This window comes from Toxoplasma gondii, chromosome VIII, assembly GCF_000006565.2.
Source record: "Toxoplasma gondii ME49 chromosome VIII, whole genome shotgun sequence".
NCBI lineage: Eukaryota > Apicomplexa > Conoidasida > Eucoccidiorida > Sarcocystidae > Toxoplasma > Toxoplasma gondii.
The window spans coordinates 3,405,958-3,432,916 of NC_031476.1; the positions used below are offsets into that span (position 1 = coordinate 3,405,958).

Here is a 26,959-nt window from a genome sequence, read left to right on the forward strand (position 1 = left end):
GTGTTCGACATCGCAAATTATGTGATCGTTCGATCTGTTGCAGCTACTGCATTTTCTGCAGCGCTCCCTCAAATCATCTGTTCTAACATCGATGCACGATCAGGGAAAATGGCCTGGTCCCGAAGGTCGCCCCTACCCTCTGCCCACGGCACGGATACACTCAACAAACTCCTCACAAGATTTAGCCCCACGGGGAGAGTATTCAAAAAAATCATTCGTAAAAACAATCTGACCTTGTGGCATCGATGCCACACTATGAACAATCGCAGCGAGGCAGACCTCCACACTTCAGGGACATCCATGCCAGTTGTAGTAGCAGTGTCTTACACGAGGTAAGGATCTACGAATTCTCGAGCGTTGCTAGCCTGGTAGCCGGACAACGGATCTACTCCCACACACAGCTGGCATGTCCAACTGTATGAAACTGACACGAGGTAACACTGGTTGATGGCACCACTACTAGAGATGCGCGAGTTTTTAGCTTCTCTCTAAGAGAGCGTAAGTCTTCTCTGGAGATATGAGAAGATGTTCCCGTACTCGGATGCGGCTCTGGCAGCAGCGTGACGTTTCCAAGATGCCCGAAACGAAAATGGGGAGTCGGATCGCGACCAAACGTTACAGTGTCGAACTGGGGTCCAAGGAAGGCCAGTATTTCCTCCTGAGCTCACTTCGACTGCGTCCTTCTGGAGGATCATGACTTTTTGTTGCAAAGCACTTGCCTTGCGCCTGCCCACCAGTCTGATCAGGTGAGCTGTCTACGCAGAAAACCTCCAAGCTCGATTCGAGCGGGTGTCCCATCAAGTGCCGCTCCCAGCGAATGGCTTGTGAAAAACGCGAATCTTTGGTTCCAATGAAATAGGCGGCACGTGCAGCAATCCACACTTCAATTAGTGCTGTTATTCCTGGATGTAGAAGTAGAGAAATGTGGTTTGGGCCGCTGTAGCCTGGTGTCTCTACAGCCTTCAAGTCGTGGAATGAACCATCGTCTGAGACGTGACTACTTGCTTCTAGCGTCTTTATCATCAGTCGTCTAACTGTTGGCAAATCGAAAAAAACTACAGTGTATGGTGACGACGAAGCAGCGTCGCCCACTCGCCGTACGGCGTCTCGCAATTCTCGCTTCTCGTCTTCGCTTCCGTCCGTGCATATGAACGCCTGACACGGGACAGGACACAAACGCAGACAAGCAATGTCAAGTGTTTCGTCGCGGCAACCGTAAGCTGTAACCGTAATACTCTGAGAGGAGGTGACACACAATTGAGAAAGAAGTTCTGTGTAACTCTGCGGATGGATAAGATCAAATTTTTCTCAATAGTGACGATGTAACAGTCGGTGTTTAATCTGACGTTCCTGGCAGTGGGGCGATAGGCGGAGAGTCGCGAGCGTATACTTTCACAAGGAGGGTGTAGGCAGTCATAAACAAAACAGTCGCCCTCTACACGTCTGTGGAAGCTTCGTGAGTCCATGTACTTCCTGCAAAACAACCGGTTTTTCTTGGGTCCGTTTGAGAAGAGACACAACTGGTCATCTTCGCCTACCTTGAAAACCCCGTGCTCCTTCATTCTACTCACGAGGTACGCCGCTGCCCTTTGCAACGGCACTGAACGCTTCAAATACAGAAAATCGGTTCTTCTCAAATGTGCAGCAATGTATCCGTGTTTCGCCAGGTTTTCGTCTCTTTCTGTGCCACCTTCTGTAGACGCCCTCTCTCCTTTGCCGGCTTCGGTTTTATCCCGATTGCTGAGGAATTTGTTGATAAAGAGGTCGCCGATTTGTCGCAGTTTCGGATGTACGTGCAGCATGTCGAGCAGATGCGCGTCCAGCAGCACATCCGGCCAAGGCACCAACAGATTCTCCCCGAACTAAAATGTACACACAACCGCAAAACCCAGTGCCCCACAAAAAACCGTCTCTAAATAAAATCGCGTTACGAATCAGTTGCAATATTCTGTTTTTTTCCTTGCCATATACCCAGGTAGCTGCGACAGCAGATGCAGGGGTCCAACCGATTGGCACACAAACGTCTGGTTGCGTGTGCTCCAAAAAGTGCTAATCGCTCAGGGAATAAAACACGGCAAATCCAAGGACGAAACCCGAACCGTACTGGGCAACACAACGAATCGTGAGAAATAAACGCACTTGTATACTCTACGCATCCACATAAGACAGCATACGTGTTCCGGCAGCGAGCTTCAGCCGAGGGGATTGTCTGCTTCAGTGTCACAGCACAAGCAGGCATACTCCTTCGCGACCGTGCATGGGCATGCGTTCCCCTTGCCACACGCCTGCTCATGGACTACGTAAAGCATCTGTTCGAATTCTTTCACACAAGCTGTCTGCAGATAAATGAATATATATGTATATATATGTACTAAGTGCATTTGGTATGCCGATTGGTCTTCCGTATTGGTCCATGAATGGAAATACCAATTAGTTTGAGTGAACAGAACACTTCCCTGTGCATGTAAACGGACATACCTCCGTAGGCTGTGTCACGCCTGTTTTGCGTGTCCACGGAGAAGCCTCTGCTCAATGGATTTGAGTTATACCAACACTTGATAGTCGGTGACTTCCTGGCTTAAAATTAACTCTTCAACCAGCCTGGGAACCGTCATCTAATACGGATGATTCAGACCCTTTTCTAAATATTCGCCGTAACGTCCACTGGTGTATGTACTACATGCTACAGTTTTTAAAAAGCAGCAAAACAGCCTGCCCGCCATAGTCTAGCGCGGGAGACTCTGCCAGTCGACAGGAACTCACCTTCAACCACACAGTCTGAATTGCGCCTGGGGGGCGCTCCGCCACTGAGCGCCACAGCAGATCGGCAATGCGTGGGGCATCTGCTATGTAAAGACTAGCGCACCACTGAAAAGGCGACACACAAAAAAATGATGGGAAGGCAAAGACGTGGCTACGCGAGAGAGTGCGATAGAAACAGCGCACGCAGACGCACGCGACCGAATGAGAAGGCGAGCAAGAGACGGATCAGATATTAAGTATATTACCGGAGCATAGTTAGGATGCGAAGTACTGTAAAATGAGACCCAACGGAACGCCACGTTTTAATCTAACGAAGACAATCAGGGACAAGAAACGAACCGAGGAGACATGAAAGCACGTATGGAAACGCACTTACCATTTCCAGTGCCCGTACCGTTTCGCAGAAGCCTGCGAGCCATAAGGAGACTCCTGACCACGTATCTGAAACTTTTGCTTCCTCCTGTATTTCTTTCCTTGAGCGGCTCGTGTCGCTTCTTCGTCCCGGTTTGCGCTTTTCTCGTTCACCATCGCCAGAGGGATTGTGCCCTTCGTTGAACTCTCCTGTTTGTTCGTCGATCTCTTCCCTTGGGTCGCCGCCTCTCTGTGCAGGCGCTCTTTGACGCTCTTCAGGCGTCAAGGCGGCGTGGATCTGCGGACACCCTGGAAGATCGTTGACATTGCAGCACACGTCGTCCGTTTGTGCTTGTTCATCTGCTATCTCCGAAGCGCGGGAAGACAGACAGGCACAGAACGGGAGGCTCCTGGATGATGGCGTGGACGAAAAGCGCACCGAAAGGACGACATCCAGCTCAACCTGAAACCCGGAATGCGGCCACCGAAAGACAGGGAAGGACAAGGCTTCACGACTGTGCATAAGGATGGTCACCGAAAGACAACGTATACAAGGGAGAAGGCGAACTTCGGTTATGCATATTGATCCCCCGACGTGCTGTTCGGACTCCCCAGAACAAGGTCGTTTATACAAAACTTAGGCGCCCCACTATATAATGTGTAGCAGGAAACCCAGCTTCAGTACGGAAACGTTCCGTCATTATAAAAAAAACACTGACTGGCATGGTGACACATCAAGGTGTGAAACTGCATACCGTAAAGACATCCTAGGCCCTCTCCACTCACCGGCGTTGTCTGCTTCTCCTTCCTCTGTCGTCGCTCGCCCCAGGGGTCTGGACGCATCAGCTGATAGGTCAAAAAGTCTTCGTACTCCATCACAGGGAGTCTTTCTCCCAGATCCTGGAAATCAAAGAACGTACCCCACCGAACGTGCTTCAGCCACGAGTTTTCGGCCATCGCCGTAATTGTCTCTTCGGAGAAGTGCCAGTGCGCTAGCCGACACCATGGAGGCAGAACGAGGACCCACATGGGGAAGAAAGGAAACGTTGAGCGTGCAGAGCATGCGTGTGAAAAGGACGAGGATGCGCAAAGCATGTGAGACGCCTGTGGATGACCTCGATCCTCGCGCGCCTTTTCGGCCGTATGCACATCTGTCATTCTCCCTTGTTGCGCCGCGCGGGCGTTTAACAGAGAGATCACGAGTGCGACCCGGTAAATAACTTCCTTCTGAAGCTGACCACAAGAAGAGACAAAAAACAGATTCACCGAAAGCCCATGAGACGAGGTTAATCGGCAACGCCTCTCCAAGACAGCACTGGTTGACTGGCACTGGGGTTTGAACGTTGTTGGTCATACACGGAGAGGTGTGGTTAAAAGATCAACAGGTCAAGGAGCCACATGTATGCGCTGCAGACTGGCATACCGTACGTTCGCCGTTCCGAAAAACTTGGATCGTCTGTTCTTTGTCCCGAACTCACGTGGAAGCCTTCCCCGTTTTTAACGTCGTACACGAGGAAACGGAAGTCGGGAATTTCCGGATGTTCCAGTGAGTCTTGTGCCTCGACGCCGCTCAGGAGGGTGGCGCCGCCTGTCGAAAAACACGAAAACGTACGCAAGCAGCAAGTTCGGATGCTACTACCCGCTACTCCGTTTCGTAGAGCTTTCCTTCGGAGGGATGTTCACGTTGCTGGCGTAGCTATTGACCCCTCTGGGCAGTCCAGCTTTCTTGATACAAAACACAAGCGAAAGGCAACTCCATCCCGAAACGCCATCTGCCTGCATCTGCGTCCAGTCCCGGGTGTTACTTCTGTGACTGGCTGCCGTCAGTGGAACACTCCGCAGTTTTGGTCCAGTCGCGTTAGTCTTTGTTTGACTCTTTTGACGATTCGCTTACTTTCACTGATATGCGGCATAACTTCGAGGCATTAATCCACCCCAGAACTTACGAGGACACGTAACGCGGGATGGAACCAAGAAGCTGCTCAGTTTCCTGCTAATATTTCCGAAGGCGTAGCAGACATCCTGAAGTGCTGCTGGCGACACTGTTGCGGTGGTGAATGGGAGACACGAGAGGAAGACGGTAAGAACTGAGACGAGGCCTAACAGCAAGCGACGGTGGTTGAGCAGACAAGGCGGCCGGCCACCACGGCGCCGCCTGCATGCACTGAAAAAACCCGCGTTAACTGCTGGAAATAACGACAGCACAGAAGCTGTCTGCGGGCCCGGCTGAGTGGCATGGATCAACCAAGGTCTGCCTCCCTCGGCAATGCGTGGATTCGTGCTCGGACGCATGGTGCCGCGTGGTGGACTGGCAGCCAGGGCATAGCGTAAGACGAGGGTACCCGAAGAAACAGGGAGCAACCAAGTTGCTGAAGAGCCCCGACACGCGATGAACTGAGACAACGGATGCGGGAAAGGCAAGGCAGAAAACGAAAAAAAAAGACAGGGACTCGGCAGAAAGGGGACCGAAGACCACGGTGACACATGCCAAGAATTGCGGCAGCTCTCCAACATCAAAAAAATGAGAGCACGTGCTTGGCCCCCTAGTTGACAATGCATCTACCCTGGTCTCATAGACGGGATGCATGGACACTTGTGTCGGGGGAGGATTACACTTTTACTAGGCCTACAAGTCCATCAGGCTCACCACCGAAGAGCCAGACAAACAGATACGGATGAGTCGAGCGTGGTTAGCAGAGAATGCCAGTTGTACTATTCTGAGACACACCATCGTGCATGTGCTTTGTTTCTTCCCAGAGGCTCGGGCAACACGTGCGGACGGCATAGTTTCCCGCCATGCCGCCTCAAAAATCGACCCACGAGCGGCGAGGATTACCTTTATCGGGGAAAACGTTGGCACACACGGTCACACCGCGATGAAGTTGTTCGATGACCAACGCGCCTACTGGTTCGTTACCTCTGTTCGATGCTCCGCTGAAATGAAAAACAGAGAGCCGATTCCTTGAGAGCAACTGCCTAGGCGAGCGCCAACGAGGAGATTCGGAAACTCGCGAGTGTCTTGTGAATGCGCTCGGCGTGCGGTGTGAAATCCAGCCTGTGAGAATCCGCCGTCATGCAATTCCATCGAGATCTGACGAAAAATAGCGCCACAAAAGCGACTTGGAGACAGAAATTAAGAAGGCGCTGACGGGCGGCTGTATGGCATGTCTGCGCTGGAGACAAGGCGAGCTAAGGGGGCCAGCTGTCTCACGTCTGCGAAAAGGCGCCCATGAAGGTCACCTCCACACCGTCATCCCCCATAGTCATTCGACAAGGTGCTATCCGTTTATTCTGTTTTTTTTCTCTGGTTGGTTTGGACGAACTTCAAGAATATGTGGGAAAAAAAGATCTTCGCCGCTGATGCCATCACGAACTTGGAGCCCGAATAAAAGACGACGTGTGAGCTCGTAGAGGCAACGGCTTGCCTATGACCGGCTACTCTTTGCACAGTTCGTTCCGCCCCAGGAAGTGTGAGGCATGTTGTTCGACGGTTCTTTGCTTTCTCCTGTGTCTGCTCCTGGCGGCAGAAAGATAATTGTTTCAAAGGGCGAAGGACGAGACGTCGACTCTGGGGGAGGTCGATATCGGGGGCTTTCTGCGGTGCCAGCTGTCTTGTCGCTCGCAGGAGGAAAGAGAGCCAGTCTGCAGGATTTGTCTTATTAGTAGTCCAAGGCCACGTTGCACGCAGCCCAGGTGCTGGCAGAGTTCCGCCCACAGTTTCGGCCTTCGTGTAGCGGGCAGCTGATATCCCTTCCCGATTTTTTTCCATAACAGTTTGTTTCCCGTGGCTTTCCAAGCTGCAGTTTCCAGGACCGACGCGAAACGCTGCGTCCGGGTCTTTTCCACACGTCTGGGTGAGCAAATCCAAAGGCAAAATGCAACTCCCTTCAAGAAAGGAGTCCGGAACCCCCAACAATGCGGCGTCACCAGGCAGCCTAAAGTCAGCGAGAACCACACGCGCTTCGAGTCCCTCGATGGCCGAGTGTTCGCCTCGAGTGCTTGTCGACTGCGGTGTCGCTCCGACTGAGCAAGGGGCCCATGGTGAGCATAAAAGCTTGGAAGTCTCCACTGACAACTCAGCTCGCAAGGAACCCCGGCGCGTGCTCTGGGGTTCAATTCTCATCCTGAGTTTACTGCTTCTCGGGTTCTGGGACCAGCTGTTTCCGCCTTCCCAGATGAAAGATGTCGTGCGCTCTGTCCACGAAGGCGCCGGGAAACCTGGCGATGTTGCTGGTTCTGCAGAGCTTCCTGCAGAAAGGTGTGTCGAGGGAGAGTGGAAGAGGGACAAGGGGGGAGAGTCTGCACCAGGTGACGACCCCGCGTGCCAAAAAGGCGCCACACAAGCGACGCCTCGTCCATCTGAGGAACACGCGGGAGCGGCGAAACCAACCCCTGCAACTCCTTCCGTGTTTTCTTCACTCCTTGGTGATTGGTCATCTCCCGTTTCCAGCTCTCCAAAGAGCGCGAATGTCAGGCGTGTCGTGCTAGCGCTTCTCATTCTTGTCTGCATGTACTGTTTCATCCAGGCGAGAGACTGCTCACTCGTTCTCCCGCACCCCGGCTTCTGGCGTGTGGTGCACGGCATGTGCGTCGTTCACTTGATTGTCATGGTGGTGCTGCTGGTCGTTGACGAAGAGACGGGAAGACACGCGTTGGAGTTGCTGTTCCCCGAAATCGCAGGAAAAAGAGAGGAAATTTTTGCGGGGACACTAGTGGTAGACTGCCGAATCAATGCAAGCACGATCCACCGACAGTTGACAAGTGTGTGGTTCGTCTCCCACGTTGTTGGCTGGCTTGTAAAGATGGTCATTCTCCGACACTGGGGGTTTTGTCTCATCTACTCCCTTTGCTTTGAACTAGGCGAACTGTCGTTCCACTGGCTCGTCCCCGAACTCTGCGAATGCTGGTGGGATAGCATCTTTATCGATGCGCTGCTCAGCAACGTTTGCGGCATGTTTCTGGGGGTCCTCTTCATGAAGCTTGTCAACCTGTGCCAGTACGACTGGCTAGGCCGCTACCCGCAGGATCAGAACGTTTCCATGAGTCTGACTCCGTTTGCATCTGAAGCTTCCGACTGGAGCTTCTATAAAACGCCCCGCCATCTGTTCATGTCTATCGTGCTCCTTATGATCTGTCTCTTTTCGGAGCTGAACGTCTTCTTTCTTATGGCAGCCCTTGACATCCCTGCTGCGCACTACAGCAACCCTCTGCGTACCTTGTATATCGCTCTCCTAGGAGTTGCCGCAGCTGCAGAGCACTATGAATTCACCACGAAGCGCCGCGACAGAATTGGCCGGAACAAGTGGTTACTCATTATCATTCTCTTTGTCGAATGGCTGGTGTGCGCAAAATACGGAGCGCGCCGGTACGCTGCAGGGCTCCCTCCCCCCGACATTTTTGTGCCGTGGATTGTTAGCTCCATCCTCTTTTCTCTGTGGTGTTACTGTTACTATACCACAGCTGACCTCCGCACAGACAGTGGGGAAGGGAAGCTGCTGGCGAAGTCTCCCGGCGGGAAAGGAGCGGGTGACGAGAGCGCAAATCTGGCAGCAGAGTCGAAAATGACAAAGCGGTCAGCTAAGCAGTGTCCAGCGGCTTCCTGGCAGGATCGGATCAAGCTGCTCATTCTAACATTACCCCCTCAGGCATGCTTTATGCCGCTGCTGTATCTCTCGAAATTCTACTTTTTCGACTACGTGAAAATCGAACGAAGTCAGTGAAAGCCGAACAAGCCGGGCACGAGAGGAAAAGAATTCAACGAAAAGGAGTGATTCTTGAGTGATTTGTAGGGACAGCTCGGCCTTGTCCCGTGTGCCCAAAGGCAAGCGGCAAACTGAGTTGTAGGTCGAGGTGGGTTGTGGTCCATTCGGGTTACAACTGCCGAGACACAAAAGGGCAGGCGGCAAAGTTCCATGGCACTGGAGAGTGCTGCAGTGCGAATGTTGTGAAATCCCACGGTCGCCTTCTGGAGAAGGAGCGGAGCTTGTCTTTGTGCATCGGTGTAGCCTTGTTGTTGCAACAATGTGCTGATGAGCGCATGGCCTTGAGGAGGTTGTCTGTCGAGCACCGACGGCTTCAGAGGGTTCACGTCGGTTCATACAGAGAATTGCCCGCAGCGAAGGTTACTGCTTCTCCAAAGACGGTTTCTCTATAGATACAACGGTTTGGCCGAAACGTCACGCGTTTCGCCGGTGACAAGTTTTAACCCCGGCATCTGTTTGTGCATCTCTAAATTAAGCGCTGTCGGTAATGCTTTCCAAGCTTCACGCGAATGCTCCTGAGAACGTCTCTACTTGTTAACGCCAAATAGGGATTCAATATGAAATGCATGAGTGGCAATAAGATTTTTCGTTGAGTTTGGTACTGTCTCCGGAGGCGGCAAAGTTCCTCTGCAGCACCGCTGCAGGATTTTCATGCCGGCACAAACGCATGAGTGAGGTCCAGGTGGAAGCATCGAATTTAGTGCATCCTTGCGAACACTTCTAGAGTGTGGTCGAGACAGCCGTGCAGGTGTACCGCCTACGTTGTCAAACGTTGCAGACACAATGAACACAATGTGTGCGAATTAATACATCTACACCATTTGACATATCGGTCGCAACTTAAAGGCGAACCATGCCCCAAGAGCATGTGTGACGGGTCGTCGTTCGTCTCCAACGATGTCTTTGTCGCCGACATCAGTTCCAGGGGCTGATTAGTATTATTTTTGCTGTGATGGGAAACGTTTAAATGTTTTCTGCTAAAAACAAAGTCGTAAGTGTTCGTGAAACGGGGTGTGGATGTTACCCACCCGGGCTTGTCATGGTGTTTGCGGAACCGTTTCGGAGACAGTAGAGTTTGTGTGCTTCTGTTTACAGCCTACGCGTACCAGCCGCACAAAGACGCAGAGTCCGCAATGAACTCTATGGCATATGTCAAAAACTCAAACTTTAGAAAATGCCACTGCGATGTTGCATGATAATCCTTCTTGAGGGTAGTCATGTGGATATTGATCAAAAGCCCCGTGATTAGTCATTTCTAGCTAATGGGAAGTTCTTCCCCATTACGCAGCCACAACAACTATTAACGGGACACGACGAGTTTTCCGGATCGTCCTGGTAAGGCGTCCCGAGATGCGCTATGTGTTACCAGGAACTGAGGTTTTACTGCGAAGATCTAAACTGTAAACGATTGAAAGGTCAAGCGACAGATAGGTCGTCGTTGAAGTATAAATGAAGAGTGGGAATATGCTCGTCGGGGTCGATGCCGAGCTCTCGTAGGCGCACCTCTTCGTCCGGTACGCCGTTCTCTTCCAGTGTTTGCTCCATATTCAAAGGTTTCATAAGCCTCTTCCACGTGTACGAGCCGGCATGATCGTTCTCGCTGAGATATCTCGCCTGTATTTCGTTTATCGTGTCCTCGGATGGCACCTCAAGAACCACTTCATGCTGAACAAGCAAATTCATGATGCGGATTTTCCGTGCTTTCTTCGTAAGGCGTCCTATCACGTATTTCTCGTCGAGCCACCAGGGTGTCCCGATTGTCGTTGCCCATTCGCCGGAGGGGTACGGTGGTGGGATGTGGATGAATCTGCCTTGCGGCGTATAGGGCTGCTCGATTCCTGTCTCTGGGTCAATGTATCGAATGGGATTTTTGGTTTCGACGTCAAACCAGTCAGAAATGTCCGTTCCAGCAGCGGCTATCAGAGGAAGAGCTAACTCATTTTGGTGCTGGATAAGTAAAGGCGTCAAATCTAGAACACGACCGAAGAGGGCCACCCAACAATCGTACTGAGAACTGTGCCTCGCGAGGTCGGACAAGGTATAGTAACGGCACCGAGCCATTTGTTTGGCGACCAGACGAGGATCCACATCTTCATAGTTCTTTACCGTTACTGGTGTCTTCAACATCTTTCCGGAATTGTTGGTTCCACTGCAATCAAAATGGCTTCGAAGCTCGGTATTTTCTAAAATCGGTTCCCGTACGTGTTGTAAGGTCCTCGGTTTCGTTCCTCTGGTGGCAGCTCGTTGGAACGTGCTTACGTGTCGAGCGCCGCCAACTGTCTTCAGGTTGCTCGTGTTAATCGTTGTGCCGGTAGAAACGAAGCTGTTCTCCAAACTTGTCCCCACGTTTTTCAATGCACAGACAGGAAACCAGCAGCACTGACGAACCAGTCAGGGAGATGACGAGCATTTCTACCATCTGCCCAACTGCATTTCTCAAGCCCTTGCTAATTCTCAACAACCTCCGTTTCAGTATCCTATTCAGCGCCTGGCCAATAGCTTCGAACAACAAGAAGGAGGATACGTGTTGCTGCCCGCTAAACTCATTCTGTACGGCCGACATCGAAAAGGGTGCTCGGGGCTGTCCCCACATGACCGTGGCTGGACCTTCGGACTTATATGGGAAAGCACGCCTCGCGCGTTCACTGGAATAAACTCGAAGACTTTGTTCTGTGTCACTGTTGGAGGCCCAGCTGCAACACACTGGTAACACGATATTGCTTACGATTGTGCCGCCTCAGGTACGCCGTGACGGTGGTTTTGCTGCTGGCAGGAAGACGCGCATGACGTAGCAGCATGAATGGATTTATTGGCGTATGCCTGAAGCAGCTCTATTATATTGAGCATGGACACGGTGTGCTCCGCCACACGACACAAACGAGCAAGAACATTTGGGGCACTTCCTCTTTTGTGTGTTTTAGCAGGAGTTCCTCGTATTGTTGCCAACCTCCTGTTGCAGAGCAGGATGACAAAGAGAGGGTCTTAACGTAGCCGATCCTCCTTATGCGAGGGTGATACTATTATAGGATTCCGTGATCTATGTAAAGGAACCAGTTTTCTATATGTTGAGCGCAGTTATTTAGCGCTCACGACGAAAATAGTGTTGTCGAGCCTGCTGTTCTGCTGTAGAACAGGCCATCTTCCGCGTGTAGGCTCCTCTGTGCTGGACCTTGTGAATCTGGTCTTGCGCCATGGTCTAGTTACCAGATTTATTGACCGCATTGTCTCATGGGACCTGCTTCACGCATGGTTTGGCGAAGAAAAAGGATTCCGTCGAGGGCAAACTACTGTTTCTGTACCGTGTGTGTGGTGCGCGCTTGACCGAAACTCCCGCGATTCAGTAGCATGCTCCCGCGCTTGTTAATTCTGTAGCAGCGTCTTCATAGTGGCGTAGTGTCCATCTTCATCGACACCAAAAGCACAAAGGGTGCTGTATCTAGCATGCACAACTCTCAAAATAACGATATGCCGAATAACAGACTGGAAGTCGTCACAGCCGTGAGGGGGTATGATATCAGCATGAAAGGAATGTTCCAGCAAGATGCTCACTTGTTCGACTTTTCAGAAGCGTATTCCTCTACGCTGTACATCTGCGCCGACGTACCTATGTAGAGGTTTACCTGGGAATCGCGAATCTGTTTCCCCACCAATTCAGTTACAGATTATCCTCACCCACTGATGCACCTGTGCACTGCCACCCATATACACGGCTAACATCGTGCATACACGCGGTTGGTGAACAATCCCATTCATATCGATCTCCGTACAAACTCTTAAGGTGGTATCAGCATGCGTAGACCAGAGCGGTGCGGACAGTGGTCGCGCTGCCAGTTCATGTGCTGTGCCCGTTAGAGTTACGAATTCGTGGCCAGCGCGAAAGAGAGCACCTCGCCTAGTAGCCGTGCTCGCAATTCAAGACAAAACGCCGGAGGAATGCTTATTCACTGAAGTACTCCCTGATTTTTTCAAGGAAGAGCCACACTGTACTACGATGAGGTGAAGAGGCGACGCGGAACTTCGCTGAGACAAAAAACGATGACGTGCCTTGCGAAGCAGCAGTTATCACCATGTTACCTTTTGGCATTGCATTGTAGCTCCCAAAAGACGTAGGGACACAGTGCTGTGCCCCGAATACCACCACTAACCAGTTTCACAATAGTGTAGTCTCCACACGACTATTTTTCAGGCCTCTGGCAAGCCAGGGAACGGTGCTTGACCGCATCTCCTAGACTGCCCTGTAAATGAAAGTTTACTCGTTGTGGGTATAACGGATAGCACGGTTCACTTTGACTTTTCATTTGCTGTCAAAACCGCAACCGTCACGGCATATCGGTGTATTAGCCGGCCGTGGCCCCCAGGGGACCTTTGCCAGTTGTTGCCGGACCTATGAGTGCGCATGCAGTCGGACGAAGGAACTCGCCAGCTCTCTACCGTGGGGAGACGAACGTCTTTCAGAGCAGAGGAAAAGGTAGCGGTTCTTTTCGGAGGAGAGGAAGTCTAGAAAAGGGCAGCGTAGACGGTCGAAAAGCGCAGGGAAGGGAATTTCACGCGTTCCCTCCTTCTTCACGTTCCCTCTCGGCAGTCTGCCCCCCTCTGCCAAGTTCGCAACTCCCAAATTCATGTGTTTCCCCCCACATGTTTTGCTCGTGTATCTCCCTCCTCTCCCGTTGCTCCAGCTTTTGCCTTGACAGCCTTTTATCGCGTCCGTCTCCTCTTTCGCTTGTTCTCTAAAACATCTGACACACGAGCGGTTCCGCCTGCTTTGTCAAAAAAACACAGGAAACCACCTTTTCTCCGTTCTTCGCCGCGACGTCTTTGAACCTAGTCCTCCACTGACTTCTGGCGTGTCTTTGGAATCTGCATTCTTTCCCCGGTCTCGTCTACAGCCGCCTTTTCTTCGGTCCGTGAGTATTTTTGTCTCTTTCTCTTCCGTGCGCCTCTCCACCGCACCCTTCGTCCCGTGTGTCCGTGTTTTCTCCCTTCGCCTCTCTCCCCCGTCTCCCTGCACGACTCTCTGAGTTCTTTTGGGTCTTTCACTTTTTCTCCAGCCATTCCTCCCGCGACCTCAGAGGAATCTCCGCTTTTCTCCGCGAAAAGGGTACTTGCTTCCCAGAAAAAAAGTCGCCATGGTGTCGGACTCAAACATGGCAAACGGCGCTGCCCCCTCTCAGGGCGGCTTGGGCCTCATCAAGCTCATGTCCCCTTACTGGGACTCCCACATGTCGATCCCTGTGATGGACTGGATGTTGTCCAACGAGGTGTGTACTCTCTCACTCTCTTTCTCGAAGGCGAAGGCAGCTCGGTTTCCCGTCCTTCCTTCCCGGCAGTGCCACGTACTAATTCTGGCCCTTTGGAATCTCCTGCCTCTTTCTCCCGGCTCTCTCTCGCCCTCTGCGCGCTTCTTGTCCCTAGAGTCACTGCGTGCAGACATGTTTTCTCTTACAAATACACCTTCGAGTGTGTGTCGGCAACCCGGAGACGGGGTAACACGTTCCGTTCTCAGGTCGCATAGCGGTCTGTACTAGAAATGCTAAAGTTCTTCGAATTCGCGAAACCGAGCCCACTGTCCTGACACACGCTCCTCTGAGATGTGTGATCTGGCCGCGCGTGCTCTACACAGAGCGGTCGATTGTGTGTTCGTGTTTCTTTCCTCAGTGTGAACATGAAACATCCGTGACGATGAACTTGAGAGACCAATGAGCGTCTAGGTATTACCCATTACCTTTCAATGGTCTCCAGACTTTTCTTCGTCTTCCTTTCTTCCTGCCTCAAACGCTCGCTGAATTTTGTCTCCACCTATGGTCTTCATTCGTTTCTTCTGTCACCACCTTCCAAGGAGGACCAAGTGATTTCTGAACTCTCAGTGGTCGAGAAACGCGAGTCTCGTTCTTCCCTGTTGTCGTTTCACCAGATTCCGTGACGGCGGTTCTGCGGTACAGTGCGTGCCGCAGCTCCAGTGGCTGCCCGGTGGATCAGGACCTGTCGCAGAGTCACGTCTCCGGTTTTTTACCGACCTTTGTTGAATGTCTTGTGGCAGGACAGGAACTCTCCCGCTGAAGCCTTTTTTCTCTCTTTTTCTCCCGCGTGCTTTGCAGATGATCACACCGGAAGAACGCGAGCAAATGGGACAGAGTCTTCTCGGACAGGCTGCCACAACTCCTGCGGGGCGCGCCGCCGTCGAGGCAGAAATTCGGGAAATCGAAGCGAAACTGGTGAATTTCAACAATGCCATTGAGGCCTACAAGAAGGAGCAGCAGAAGCGCATAGGCGGCTACCCCGATCGCAAGACACTCGTCGATCTCAGCGAGTGGTGGATGACGGTACGTTTCTAAAAAACGAGCGTGTCCTGAACCTGCCGAACTTTTTTTCCCGGCGACAGCAGGTGGGCAACTACACCCTCGAAACCTGTGCAAATTCAGTGCCAAGCTACTGTCGATCACCCTTTGTTGAAGCACTGTGGATATAGTGGGGTCCACGCGATGCAAATGTCTCCTTGGTCCCCCAGCACAGTTCACGCGACTCCGCGAGTGTTTAACTGAAAGGATGGCTATTCAGCTACCGTAGGACCGTCGTGTCCAAGGCAAGTCGAGCGGAGAGAGGGCAGGGTGCGTGGGCGGCGTCAGTCGGAGTAAACGCAAAAATCAGGTCGAAAGATCTGAAGAACGGCTAGAAGGACAACGCATTTGAATGCTCGTTGTCGAACTGGGATTGGGAGTGGAGACTCTGTTTCGACAAAACCGGATACGAGAGAGGAAGCGAAGCAAGAGGTACAGCCCACTTTTCTCGTGACCCCTCACGGACAGAAGCAGAAAGCTTTTCTCGCCGGCGTCTCTGCCAGGGTGCCACCCACCACTTGGCTTCTTTAAAGCTGATTTTCATCTCGCAGTATGTTTTTTCTCGCGAATCACCTGGTTCTCCATGGTCGACTCCGCGACGCGTTCTGCGGCGCTTTCTTCGCTTTCGCGCGAAGCTGCGGCTGTTCTCTTACTCTGTGTTTCTCTGTGTCTGTCACGTGCAGAACTCGGGGCAGTCGCCAGCTCCGCCTGCTCTCGAGTTGGGCGTCGACGCTCTCGTTCCGCGTCTGGCGAAACTTTACTACGACATCGGCGACTACAAACAGTCGCTGCAGCAGCTGCAGTACATGCTGACCACCCTCTACGAGCTCCTTGCTGAAGGTGAGGCGATTCGCTGAAAGCGCGTGTGCCAGGTTCCTTCAAAATGGAAGCCGCAGATCGTCGGAGAGGGGCTTTTGCTTCGTTTCGCTCCATTCCGAAAAACCGATAGGTTCGCTTCGGTGTGTTTGCTCTGTACCCTATCTCTTGCCTTCATACATATATACATACAAAACACCCTTCAGTTTTGAGTTGTGTTTCTCTCCTGTTCATGGCTTCGTTTGCCGGGCCTTGTTGTTTTCAGGGACGAACACCCAGACGCGTATGGCGTGCTACTGGGGTGTTTGCGCGTGCATTATTCTGCTGCACCACCAGCAGCAGAGCGAGAACAAGTCGGCAGCGTCCGAGGAGACAGAAAAGAAGGAAGCTGCTCAAGACGAAGAACTGCTGCAGACTCTCGACCATGGCGAGGACGAGGAGGGAGATGCAGCGAGGGCAGCGCTGGCAGAAGCGGCGAAGAAAGCCGCTGTGGAGACACACACTGCAGCTCAGTGCATTTTGAAGCTCGGCGATATTCTAGACCAAGTGGCTGCTGCCTCCAGCAAAAAAGATCACCAGGGCAACCCGCCGCTGCCTGCCGGTCTGACCATGTCCAGAGAGCAGCAGCTGCTCAACCGATCGTGGCTTCTCCACTGGAGTGTCTGGCCGCTCTTCCGATACTATTTCTTAATGGTCCACACCAAACAATTCATTCCCAGAAACCAGGCTTGGAGTCTCATGCTCGAGTGGGTCCTCCACGAAGGGTAAGTAGGACATTCGGCCACCACACATGAAAGCAAGGAATCTGTGCTGCCTTTATACATATATATATATATGTAGGTATTTTATTTGTATTTGCAGGTATGGTTTCCGTGTTTGAGTGAGAGGCAAGATGTCCGTGTGTTTGTTTTGTCTGTCATGCCTCGATGCGTGGCGAGGCGTTCGGAAAGAGAGAAGGCGAGTGGGGAAAGAGTTTCGTTTCTTTCTGCGACACCAGGTGGTGTTACGGCCCGGGATTGCCTCTGGAGACTGTCAACATGCGAATGCCGCTCGCGACCTGTGGATGGATTTCCGTCTTCGTCTTTGAGTAGCGGTGGAGTAGCCAGAACATTCGCTGCAGTTCGGCGACCGCAGCTATACCCTGCACCGTCACTCCGCATTCGAAGTAGATTCGGTGTGATCATCCTGCTTCTGCCTGCTTTCAGAAACCTGTCCTGCGTCACAGTCGTGTGTCCGCATCTTCTGCGATATTACGCCGTCTACGCGATTCTGAATCGCAAGAGAAAAGATCATTTCCAAGCTGTCATTACAGTACGTCCCTTCGTGCCGCATGCACTCGGGTAGAAAGCGGACCTTTTCCCTCTTCGAGCATATTCGTCTTCGTGTCAGGACCGCATGCACGACCGAGAAACCACATCTAACTGAGCTGAGGAACACGCAGGATGGACACGAATGGAGGAAAACGAGAATGAGGAAGACGTGACAGAAGTTTCTGCAGATCTCGTAGTACCCTCGCGGGATAGTGTATGCGTCAAACGGCGAACCGTTGTAGTTTCGACTCTGTTTTGTGACGAGGTTCCTTTTTTCTCAGAAGGCAGGGTTAAAACAAGCATGGAATCCTAACCAGATAGTAACAGAAGCTAAACATCTCAGGAAGTTGTTGAGAGACACCACAGCGAGCCCAGCAGCGGTGTCGATACACCTCCCGTTCTGCTCGGTGTTGCACTTTCAACTGTCTGTGTCACGTTCGTGTAGTGGGTTCTTCGTGTTGCCGTTCTGCTTAAGCTGAGGCCTGAAGTGGGATAGCACTTGTTTTACTAGGAATAGGTCGTCCACGTATAGGTGCTAAGAGGGTTCCAACAGACCATACACAGGGGTACCGTGCACCACGTTTCAGGACAGGTTGTCTCTGGTGAGACACACTGCATAGGACTTCATTGCCGAGTTTAGAACCACCAACTTCTTTATGGTCGCAACACTCCATCACGTCAGAAAACTGCTCAAGAGAGCTGGAAGTGTTGGCTTTTCGTCTATTTTTTCTGCAGGCGATAGGCCAGGGCAAGAACCGCTACAGTGACCCCTTCACTTCTCTCTTGGAGGCTCTTTTCCTTGACTTCAACTTCGACGAGGCTCAGCACCACATCGCTCGAATTGGAGAGGTAAGGCTCTCCACCTTTTCTGTGCCTCTAGGATCCGCTCTTACTTGGTTTGTTTTTCCAGTTGCACGCGTGTGTATATACACCTGGTTGTGCGTATGTGTGTGTGTGTGTGTGGCTTTGCGTATTTCCTTTTCCAGGAATGTGACTCGGACTTCTTTCTTCAGCCTCTCAAGGGAGCGATCAACGAATTCGCACGCTTGTTGATCTTCGAGACCTACTGCCGTATTCACAAGTGCATCAACGTCGAGTAAGCAGAGGGAAGAGAAACACGAAGAACTTTTTCGCGTTGTATACCGTTTTGCCGTCGAATTCGATGCCACAAACCGAAGGTAGCGGTCACCGGGGAGTTGTCTCTGTTTTCCTCGATCTCTCTGCCTCTGCTTCTCCCGCGCTACGCTCTCTCTCTCTCTGACCCGTCCTTCCTGTTTCTCTCTCTTCCCTTGTTTCCGCCTGTGTCTCTAGAACTGTTCTTGACCGGTTCATGTCGATCAGCTTCCGTCGATCGTTTCCCAGTCTCAAGAAGACTGCACGGCTTTTCTTGGGGTGTCCTGCTAACCACCCGAATTGAAGAGCTTCATCCTGTGTCCTGTTGACGGATTTGGTGTAAATGATCTCTTCATATTGTCGAGTATATATTCAGTTATGTTTCTGTCGCGTTGGTACCTTGGGATTCCCAATTAGAGTACAGTAAGCTCGATAGTCATCTGGCGTGTATTGACCTACCGGTACATGCGTATATATATATATATATATATTCATAGGCGTTTATCTGGTCTATGTATAGGTCTATGTATATCCAGTGGTGTGCATTCAAGTCCTGTTCCTGTCGGTGTTGTTGTGGGATTCGTAGACAGAGTGTGGATGGCTCTCTAGTTAAAGACGTTCCAAAAGCGTTCTCTCAATGCACAGCGACTGGTCCGTGATGCCTGTCGTTTGCTCTTTGCAGCATGATTGCCAAGAAGGTGAACATGTCCCCTGAGGCTGCTGAGCGGTGGATTGTGAATCTCATCCGGCACGCTCGTCTTGGTGAGGAGACAGTAGTGGAATGAGTACTCGTGATGTGTTAGGTAAAGGCAGTTTTGCTTCAAACACACCTTCGGATATCGTCCTCTTTTCAGCCCCCTATGCACTATTTTGTCCTCGTCCGTCGTTGTTCATTTCAAGAGGACAGCGACAAGCTAGTCTCATTGCGAAAAGGGAAGAGACCACTGCGGGTGAGGAACAGCTCAAGACAGAGCTGCAAGGACGAGGGCAGGTGATCGCGTGGAACTTCTTGCATGCAGTGCCCATTTGTCTGACCACACTCCGATCTGAGTGCCGCCTGCGTGCGGCTTCGAGTGCACAAGTTCAAGGTTTTCCCTGTTCGTTCTGCTTCGGCTGTGGGGGGTCGTAAATGTGCCAATACGCAGAGACAGAAAGGCGATGAGATACAAGAGAACCTGAGACACAAAAGACAGATGAAGAGCTGCGTGTCGATTTTTTCTGTCTTCAGAGGCACGCATCGACAGCGAGAAGAACCGCGTCCAGATGTCCGCTGCGCCTCCGAACCTGTACCAGCAAGTCATCGACAAAACGCGAAATCTTTGCATTCGCTCAAACTTGATTCTTCAGAACATTGCCAGGCCTGCAGGCTTCACTGGCCGAGAAGGCGACGACGTCGTCACGTCAAGAAGTAAGTTGCCGCAACGGGTTCAGATCGTCCACGCCTTTGCTCACCGGGTCCAAGTTTTGCTGTGTTCTTCGTGAACACCCTGTGGAGTACAGAAAGTCTGGTGGCATCCAGCCTGCATTCGACCACCAATATTTGGATACAAGTTGTACAGTTTTGTGGTTTTGGCGTTGTTTGTTTCCTCCTCTGTGTCGGTCTGCCGGAGGTCTGTGTCTATTCATCTGTCTATCTGCATTGACGAAAATGAATTTTGGGTTTTTGTATCTGCGGTGTGCTTCTGAATGTAACGGCACATTGTGGAAACAAACGACTCCTTGACTTAAACTGTGGCGTTAAGTAGGCAGAGGCCATACGCGGATTCTTGACTTCCACCTGTGCATCTAAGTTGATACTCGGTTACATATGTTAGACACTGACCTGACTTCTGTTCTCTCTAAACCAAGGATTCTCTTTCTGCCACACACGGTGCATTTTCCAGTAACAGGCACGATGTCGAGCACCTCCTGCGAGTTCTAAGCGTGTGCTTTGTTGAGTTGTTGCCTATTTTCGTGGTTTAAGAAACCATAGAAAGGCGACGACACCAGCTGTGTTGGACGGAGATTGACCACGGAACGCTGCATGCGCAAATGGTCTTGATCCGCCGGTGCTATGCACCTGAGAGAAGCACCGGTTGTGCATTTCCGTTTCTTTATTCCTCGTTTTGTCAGCAGATAGAGAACACCCGGACGTCAGTGGGTATAAGTTGTGTGTCTCGGCTTCTCTCTCTTTCATTTTCTCAGCAAATAGACAGAGAGGAGGCCGAGGACGCCAGTGGGTCCAAGGAGGCGAAGGGGACGGTTTTTATCGCGGTGAAGGAGGAAGAGGAGGCAGAGGCGGGCGAGGAGACAGGGGACACATGGGAGATGGGAGGAGAGACCCGATGGCAGCGGTGGCTGCGTCCATGGCTAGCCGACGACAGGACGACACTGCCTTTGCGGTAAGAGCAGAGAGTTGACGTGGACCTCGAAAACAACGAATGTTGTGCATCCGCTACGCTGTGTACTTTCTATGTTGAGACAGGTTGTGTAATGCTCGAACTCGCTGTCAGAAACATGCACTTGTGTGACCAGACGTACGAGAGCAAGAGACGGAATAGCCAAGGTCTGTTGTAGCGTCGCGGCGACCCTGCCGGGTCGTATTGAGTAAAAGTGTTTCTTTAGTAATTACCAACTGTAGAATTCGCTGAAAATTAGAATTGAACGGATTACTTGAGTATCTTCAATCCGTTGCTCTCCCGTGGAGCAGTTTCAATTATAGTAGGCGGAAAGTGGTTATGGTTTTTAGAGCTGGAAGACAATCACTGGAGAATCAAAAAGGAAGCATTTCTCTCTCGTAGAAAAATATCAGTGGCTCGTGTTCCTTTGCTGTGTGTGGACTGTGACTGCTTGCAGGCGTAACTTCAGCCTTCCTTCGGTTATCGCTATCGTCTTGAAAGTGTGAAGTGCCCCTGTAAACAAGAAAACCTGTTTCGCCACTTCAGTTACAGTCTACATGTTTTTTCCATTTCACACGTCTTCCCTCTTTGTCTGCGCCTGTTTGTCTCTTTGTCGATCGGTCCAATGCGTCTGCATCTCTGCGGTAACTCGCCAGCTGAAAGGCAGAATTGCCCCGTTCATATGGGAGCAAAGTTACCGTGTGTTCCTCAACATATTTCTGTTCCTTCTCTGGTTCGGGTGTTTCTGCCTAATCGCAAAAGAAACTGTGTAAGCGACGGATCGGGTAATGTTTAAACTATTAAAACGGAGTTTTTGATGAGGCGAGAATCTGTTTGACGAGGTTGCGTCAGGTGCTTTGTCGATGCAAGCGTCAATCGCTGACTCCAGTGGCAAAATGCCAACCAAACATGCTAATTTAGTTTTTCCGTGAAGTCTCTGTCGAAGGAGATTCTCTATATTTTGCATAGCGGGGAAGGCCTAGGAGTGGTTTTTGCTGTTTCTTTCGCATTTTATGATACTTTCCACGTTTAGACAGGCTTGACGTCCACTCTAAAAAGTGCACAAGTCTCACTTTTGGGTTTAGGGTTCAGCGATTGGCACACATGAGACGAACGCTTGCAATGGCATTCTGAGAAAAGGAGAAGCGATTACTTTTCTACTCAAAAGAGGCTTGTTATATGACCATAGCAAGGACGGTGTCATTTGGCCTCCCTGCTTATGTCCTTGCCACGAAGGTAGCACACACATGAAAATAAAAACGATTTTCTTATAGGCACAATTCCAGTAAATGAAGCCATATATATTCGAGCCTCCGAGAGAACGGATACCCGCTTGTGCAAACGTCCGACACTAGATTCTCTCGGACAAGTCCAAGACTGCTTCTGAAATCGTTGACGCGATGATTGCAGCTGCCTGCGGCGCGGCGGGCTGAAGACTTGCGGGTGTGAAGGCAATGATGACGGGAGGTACGAGCTTCAGCAATAAGGTACTCGCTAACTGAGTAATCTGGCGGACAACTGAAAAGAGAGCAACTCACAGAAGCACGGGATTAACTGATCTGACAGAAGCATTTACCGCTCCATGTCTTGCTTGCGTTATCAGTGGGCAGAGGCTGCCTGGCATCCACCGGGCATCCCATGGAGAAAGAAGCTTTTCTTGTACTGGTACTGGTGACGGCCGTTCTCTTCTGCGGGATCTATACGCTCACGCCACCTGATTAAACATCACAACGCATCCATGGTCTGACAGGCTTTACTCACGCGACCTCTAATATAAAGTCGACAAATGGCACAAAAGCACTTCCTAAATAGCTCGAACGTTGCCGTGGACGTAGTGTGCCTAGAACGTGAGACATTAGCTCGAATCCAGGCCTCTGTCGAAACATGGACACGGGCTATCGTTTCACAAGCGGCTCCGGACCGTTGAGACGACCTCGCGTTAGCCTCGGACTGTTGATGAACTATTTCCCCGCCCTTGAAAGGCTTAAGTAACGGGAGCAAAGACTGACAACGAATTCCTGGCATCGCCGCTGACTGTTTTGTTTCGTTCTTGAAAAGCGTATTTCCACATTTACTTACGGTTCCGTAGATGGTTGCCGGATCCTTGTCGTTGGTGACCGTTGTTGCTGGCGTCAGAACTGAATGCCTCCAACTCTTCTGCGTTGCCAACAACGATTTTCGGAATGTGGCGGTCTTCAGAGGCGTGGCGGTGCTCGGCGCGTTTGCCGGCTTCCAGATCACGTTCAGCACCTTGACGTGAGGCGAGCTCTCTCTCGTAGGCAGATGATTCACCAGTCTCTTGTGACGCCTCAAGCTTTAAATCCGTGATGTGACGGTCGGTGAAATGGACACAAAACCAAATGGTTGCCAGCAAGTTCAGCGCCAACGCAATCACCGCGATACCACTAGAAATGCCGAGTTTGCAGACTGTTGAACCTCCAGCGGCGCTAACACAAGCGGCAACATCGGAAGTGGTTCCCCAAGCTCCCAGACCAGCAACCAATAAAACAAGCGATACAATCCAAGAAAGCGTTCCGAGCATTTTCAATGTGAATGATGGGTGAATCAAGCCGCCTGTCAGCATTCGACCCCAGGTGGTGCATAACCAACTGCACAAGAGGCCAATGGCTGCGAAGACGAAGGCAGGGATGACCAACGACCAAAATGCTTCACCGGCCTTCTTCAGCTCCGGTAAATAGCGACAGTTGAGCTCATACACTGCCGGACCCAAAAGGGTTCGACGAACGCGAGCCATGTCGTCTGTCATGTTCCCTGAGGCAGCAGGATCTCGTCCAAAAATGACCTGAAATGGTGCTAGAGCCCAGTCGCTCAGAAAGAGTCCCTCGCTTTCCTTTTTAGTTTTGAGAGAGTCCATCCTGGGTGACACTCTTTCAAGATCAACACTATCGCTGTCAGCGTCTTTCACAGGGAATGTGGCGTTGCTCGAAATGCTGTTCCCAGCAGGCAAAACGGAGTCTCCATCCTGTCGCTGGGGATACTTGTGGCCATCGTCCAAATCGGCATATTCTTCGACGCCTTCCATAAGCTTAGCAGCTTCACGAGCATCTTGGTCTGCACCGACAGCCAGTCGACGAGAAGAGGGTTCAGAACCTATAGTTTGATTCTCCACAATCTGTTCTGGTGGATAGTCATCAGTTTCCTTCGAAGGAGATAGAGGAAGAGAGTGCGTGCTGTTTTGAGCACCGTCTGGGTCTTCCAAGCAATACGGGCTGTCGATGAGATCCGCATACTTCCTTGGCTTATCTAGCAGGTACAGTGTTCCCGTTTCGTTGAACCGTTTCAGCTGGTGAATGCGGCGAACGCTGTCAAGGCTGCAGAACACGGAGATTGTGTTGTTGCCATTGCGATCTTCGAACTGGAATTCGTGGGATCTCCATGAACACGAAATAACCGCAAGCGACAGGAACAGTACTGAGAGAAGACCGCAGAGCGAAGAAATGCCCATTGCCTGACTGAGCACGAAATTCCATAATTTGTTCACTTGTTCGCTCTTCTTTCCTATGCTTCTGCGAATGCCTCGGACTGAAGACGAGGTTCGAGATATTGTTCGTGACAGGTGCCTCAATGCAGCTTTTGCAGGGCGTCTTTTCTGTATCCCAGTGACGTTCTGATCATTCGGAATTTCCTCGGCTGTCACTGTGTTTCGTTTTTGTTCTTCGGGTTCCGCCATGGGACAGCTTCCATTGTTGCTTCGGTGGGTATCGGGCTGCGTAAGGATTTCCGAAGCTGCTGAAATTTCTCTCAGTGTGTCGGTTGCCGGGGTTTTCGCATCCGAGATGTCTTCGTGTTCTGTGACATGCTGCTTCGCGTGAACTGTGGCCTCCATTTGAGCCTCTGCCTGTTTACGTTCGTCATCAGCGTGATTTGGTGTCTTGTTCTCATGCGAGTGAGACAGGCCTTCGTGTGCATCTGGACGATCGGTTCCATCGGCCTGTGACTCCTTGTCAAGGGTTTTCGGCCCTTCATTTCCTGCTGTTTTTTCGAGCAGGAAGGCCGATCCCTCACTCAAGTCTTCGTTTCCGCCCATTGAGAAAAACGCCGACGAACTGTCACTGAAACGTGGATCGTGATGCTGACCACCAGACGAAAACTCACGAATCATCGGTACGAAAGCGAATCAGTTATCACCGTTGGGCGTGACTGCCTCAAAAACATGTCAACAAACAAGTTCGTGGCCGAACAGAAAAGAACACTGTATCAGCGTAGTCAACTAGCGGGGAGTGTAGACAGGCGTGGTCGCGTACGCTCGAAACAACAAATGCGAAGTTAAGCCCCGTGGGCTCCCGCGTCGGCAGGACATTGGGGTTCGAGACAGAATAACGGTGGTTGGCTGAACGGACCTGACGGCCTTTTGAACGAAGACAAGGAATCTGCGCCGCTTTCTGGATGAGAATTTCCCACGCAAAACGAAGAAACTGAACATGACTTTTCATGGCGACGGACCTTCGTCTTAACACACCAGGCCTTCGAGCTCAGCCAACCAGGAGAGGTCACGTGGTTCCCCTTGATGTTGAAACGCGCTTACCATTGATCACAATCGCCTTTGGTGATATGTGTGGATCAGAACTGCCAAAGGTGTTAGCAGATTCAAGTGTAAATAAGGCTGGCTACAATGACTTGTTGATCTTCGCAACAATGGAATACATAAGAGCCTTGGACGTGCTGAATTCTGCGCATCCGTTAAGGTGATATACTCCTGTTTGAGTCTAGCCGGTGGCTTGTCCACAGAGTGCGGCTCTGTGAAAACAATACCAGCCCAAAAGTGACAGAAGACGATCTAATTTTTAGCCACTGCCAACTGGTGAACTATGCCGGTCGGCTTGGTCGATGAGTCGAACTAGGGAAGACTCGAGGCCGTCTTGCTGCCTTTATACCACACACAAGCTTTAGGCCCTTTCAGAGTGGTCAGCACTCACGGATAAGAGACCGCTGGTGGCAACAGCTTTTCTGTTTTCCCGTCTTTCCCGATGACAGGCTCACCATGAGAATACTTGTGAGCATCCGTAAAAATGGAAACAGATATGGTGCCTATGTTCCGGAGTGCGGGGTTTGTCTAAATGATATGGTAACTGCTTTGCACCAATATATATTGGTGATGCGGGCGCCATTTTCCCAACAAGCTGATGCGATTTTTTGTCTGTCAATCGACAGATATGTAGCTATCCGCTGCTCAAGATTTTGTCTGCCTGATGCCACCAAGTAACGCTGGGCTGAAGTTTCGCAGCGTCTACATCAAGGAACGGATGATGCGGTACTGACCAGTCGCCACAATCCGGTCTAAATGGTATAAGGCGCTGTGAAAGAACTCGAGACTTCGCTGCTGCCACTTCCGTGGTCTCAAGCTGCCCACTTGCCGTTCATCCAGCACTGTGCAGACTAACAACTCTTCTGGAGCTTATCAACCTGATCCGCTTTCTCTCGCGCTTTGCACGACCCTCATGTTAAGTGCATTGAGCACTGTGGTCACAGCACAACCGCCTACAATATCAGCCCACTTGCTGCCTTGGATCAGGCCTTACTGCCACAAACAAGTTATGTTTTCATTGCGCAGGGTTGCCCTGCTGACTGGGGTCGCTTCTTGCTGAAGAATGAAGCGAACAACCGTCATGTCACAGCACGGGTGTACGAGTTTGACGATCGCTCTACGGCACATTCTTTGCCAGCGTAAATTGCATCAGATGTGTTGTTCCTTCGTTGCCTCCACTGTCGAGTGACTACATCCCGTGACGTAGTGCAGTTCACTTACTTGTTCTGCAGCATGATAACTCTCCCAAGGCGTAACTTGATGAACCACCGTGGACCGGAAAACCACATTCGCGGTGAACCGGTGCAGTTTGGATCACGGTACGTATCAGTTCGATCGTTTTCTGCCGGTTGACGGTTATCGACTTGTCCGATTGTGTTTCTTTCCGTGATGAAACGGCACAGCCCTCGTTATGTTAAGGTTCCCTAACAGTTACCTACTCACTACTCCAACCGTGCATCCATGCCGCCTTTCCGTTTTTGGTGACTCTAACTCTACCGCAGATTTTTGACGGTTCGCAATCTCATTGTTTTTGTTTCTTCTGACTTTGGTCCGAAATCAGACATGCTCGACTCAGATGCTCCAC

The 26,959-nt window shown here is 51.2% G+C and overlaps 5 protein-coding genes across 5 annotated transcripts; 2 read left to right on the top strand and 3 right to left on the bottom strand.

Moving 5' to 3' along the window:
* Positions 1 to 615: 615 nt before the first annotated feature.
* On the bottom strand, positions 616 to 5,673 carry TGME49_273550 (hypothetical protein; the record flags this gene model as incomplete). Its single annotated transcript, XM_018781691.1, has 7 exons — positions 616 to 1,155; positions 1,539 to 1,862; positions 2,764 to 2,868; positions 3,140 to 3,577; positions 3,901 to 4,347; positions 4,593 to 4,702; positions 5,061 to 5,673. 7 exons carry the CDS (start codon positions 5,671 to 5,673, stop codon positions 616 to 618), a joined length of 2,577 nt encoding a protein of 858 aa, XP_018636728.1.
* A 1,316-nt stretch (positions 5,674 to 6,989) lies between these two features.
* TGME49_273540 (phosphatidylserine synthase, putative) lies at positions 6,990 to 8,834 on the top strand (the record flags this gene model as incomplete). The annotated part of the gene is made up of 1 exon (XM_002365914.2): positions 6,990 to 8,834. The coding sequence occupies one exon, from the start codon at positions 6,990 to 6,992 to the stop codon at positions 8,832 to 8,834; it is 1,845 nt and encodes a 614-aa protein (XP_002365955.2).
* Positions 8,835 to 10,292: 1,458 nt separating this feature from the next.
* Positions 10,293 to 11,003, bottom strand: TGME49_273530 (flagellar associated protein; the record flags this gene model as incomplete). The annotated part of the gene is made up of 1 exon (XM_002365913.2): positions 10,293 to 11,003. The coding sequence occupies one exon, from the start codon at positions 11,001 to 11,003 to the stop codon at positions 10,293 to 10,295; it is 711 nt and encodes a 236-aa protein (XP_002365954.1).
* Positions 11,004 to 14,002: 2,999 nt separating this feature from the next.
* Positions 14,003 to 21,759, top strand: TGME49_273520 (PCI domain-containing protein; the record flags this gene model as incomplete). The annotated part of the gene is made up of 11 exons (XM_002365912.1): positions 14,003 to 14,134; positions 14,972 to 15,196; positions 15,895 to 16,051; positions 16,293 to 16,791; positions 17,233 to 17,338; positions 18,073 to 18,186; positions 18,324 to 18,433; positions 19,133 to 19,212; positions 19,679 to 19,858; positions 20,635 to 20,831; positions 21,286 to 21,759. 11 exons carry the CDS (start codon positions 14,003 to 14,005, stop codon positions 21,289 to 21,291), a joined length of 1,806 nt encoding a protein of 601 aa, XP_002365953.1. The 3' UTR covers positions 21,292 to 21,759.
* A 420-nt stretch (positions 21,760 to 22,179) lies between these two features.
* On the bottom strand, positions 22,180 to 25,048 carry TGME49_273510 (hypothetical protein; the record flags this gene model as incomplete). Its single annotated transcript, XM_002365911.1, has 2 exons — positions 22,908 to 25,048; positions 22,180 to 22,346 (listed from the first exon to the last, which is right to left on the bottom strand). The coding sequence occupies exons 1-2, from the start codon at positions 24,949 to 24,951 to the stop codon at positions 22,180 to 22,182; spliced, it is 2,211 nt and encodes a 736-aa protein (XP_002365952.1). The 5' UTR covers positions 24,952 to 25,048.
* Positions 25,049 to 26,959: the final 1,911 nt, after the last annotated feature.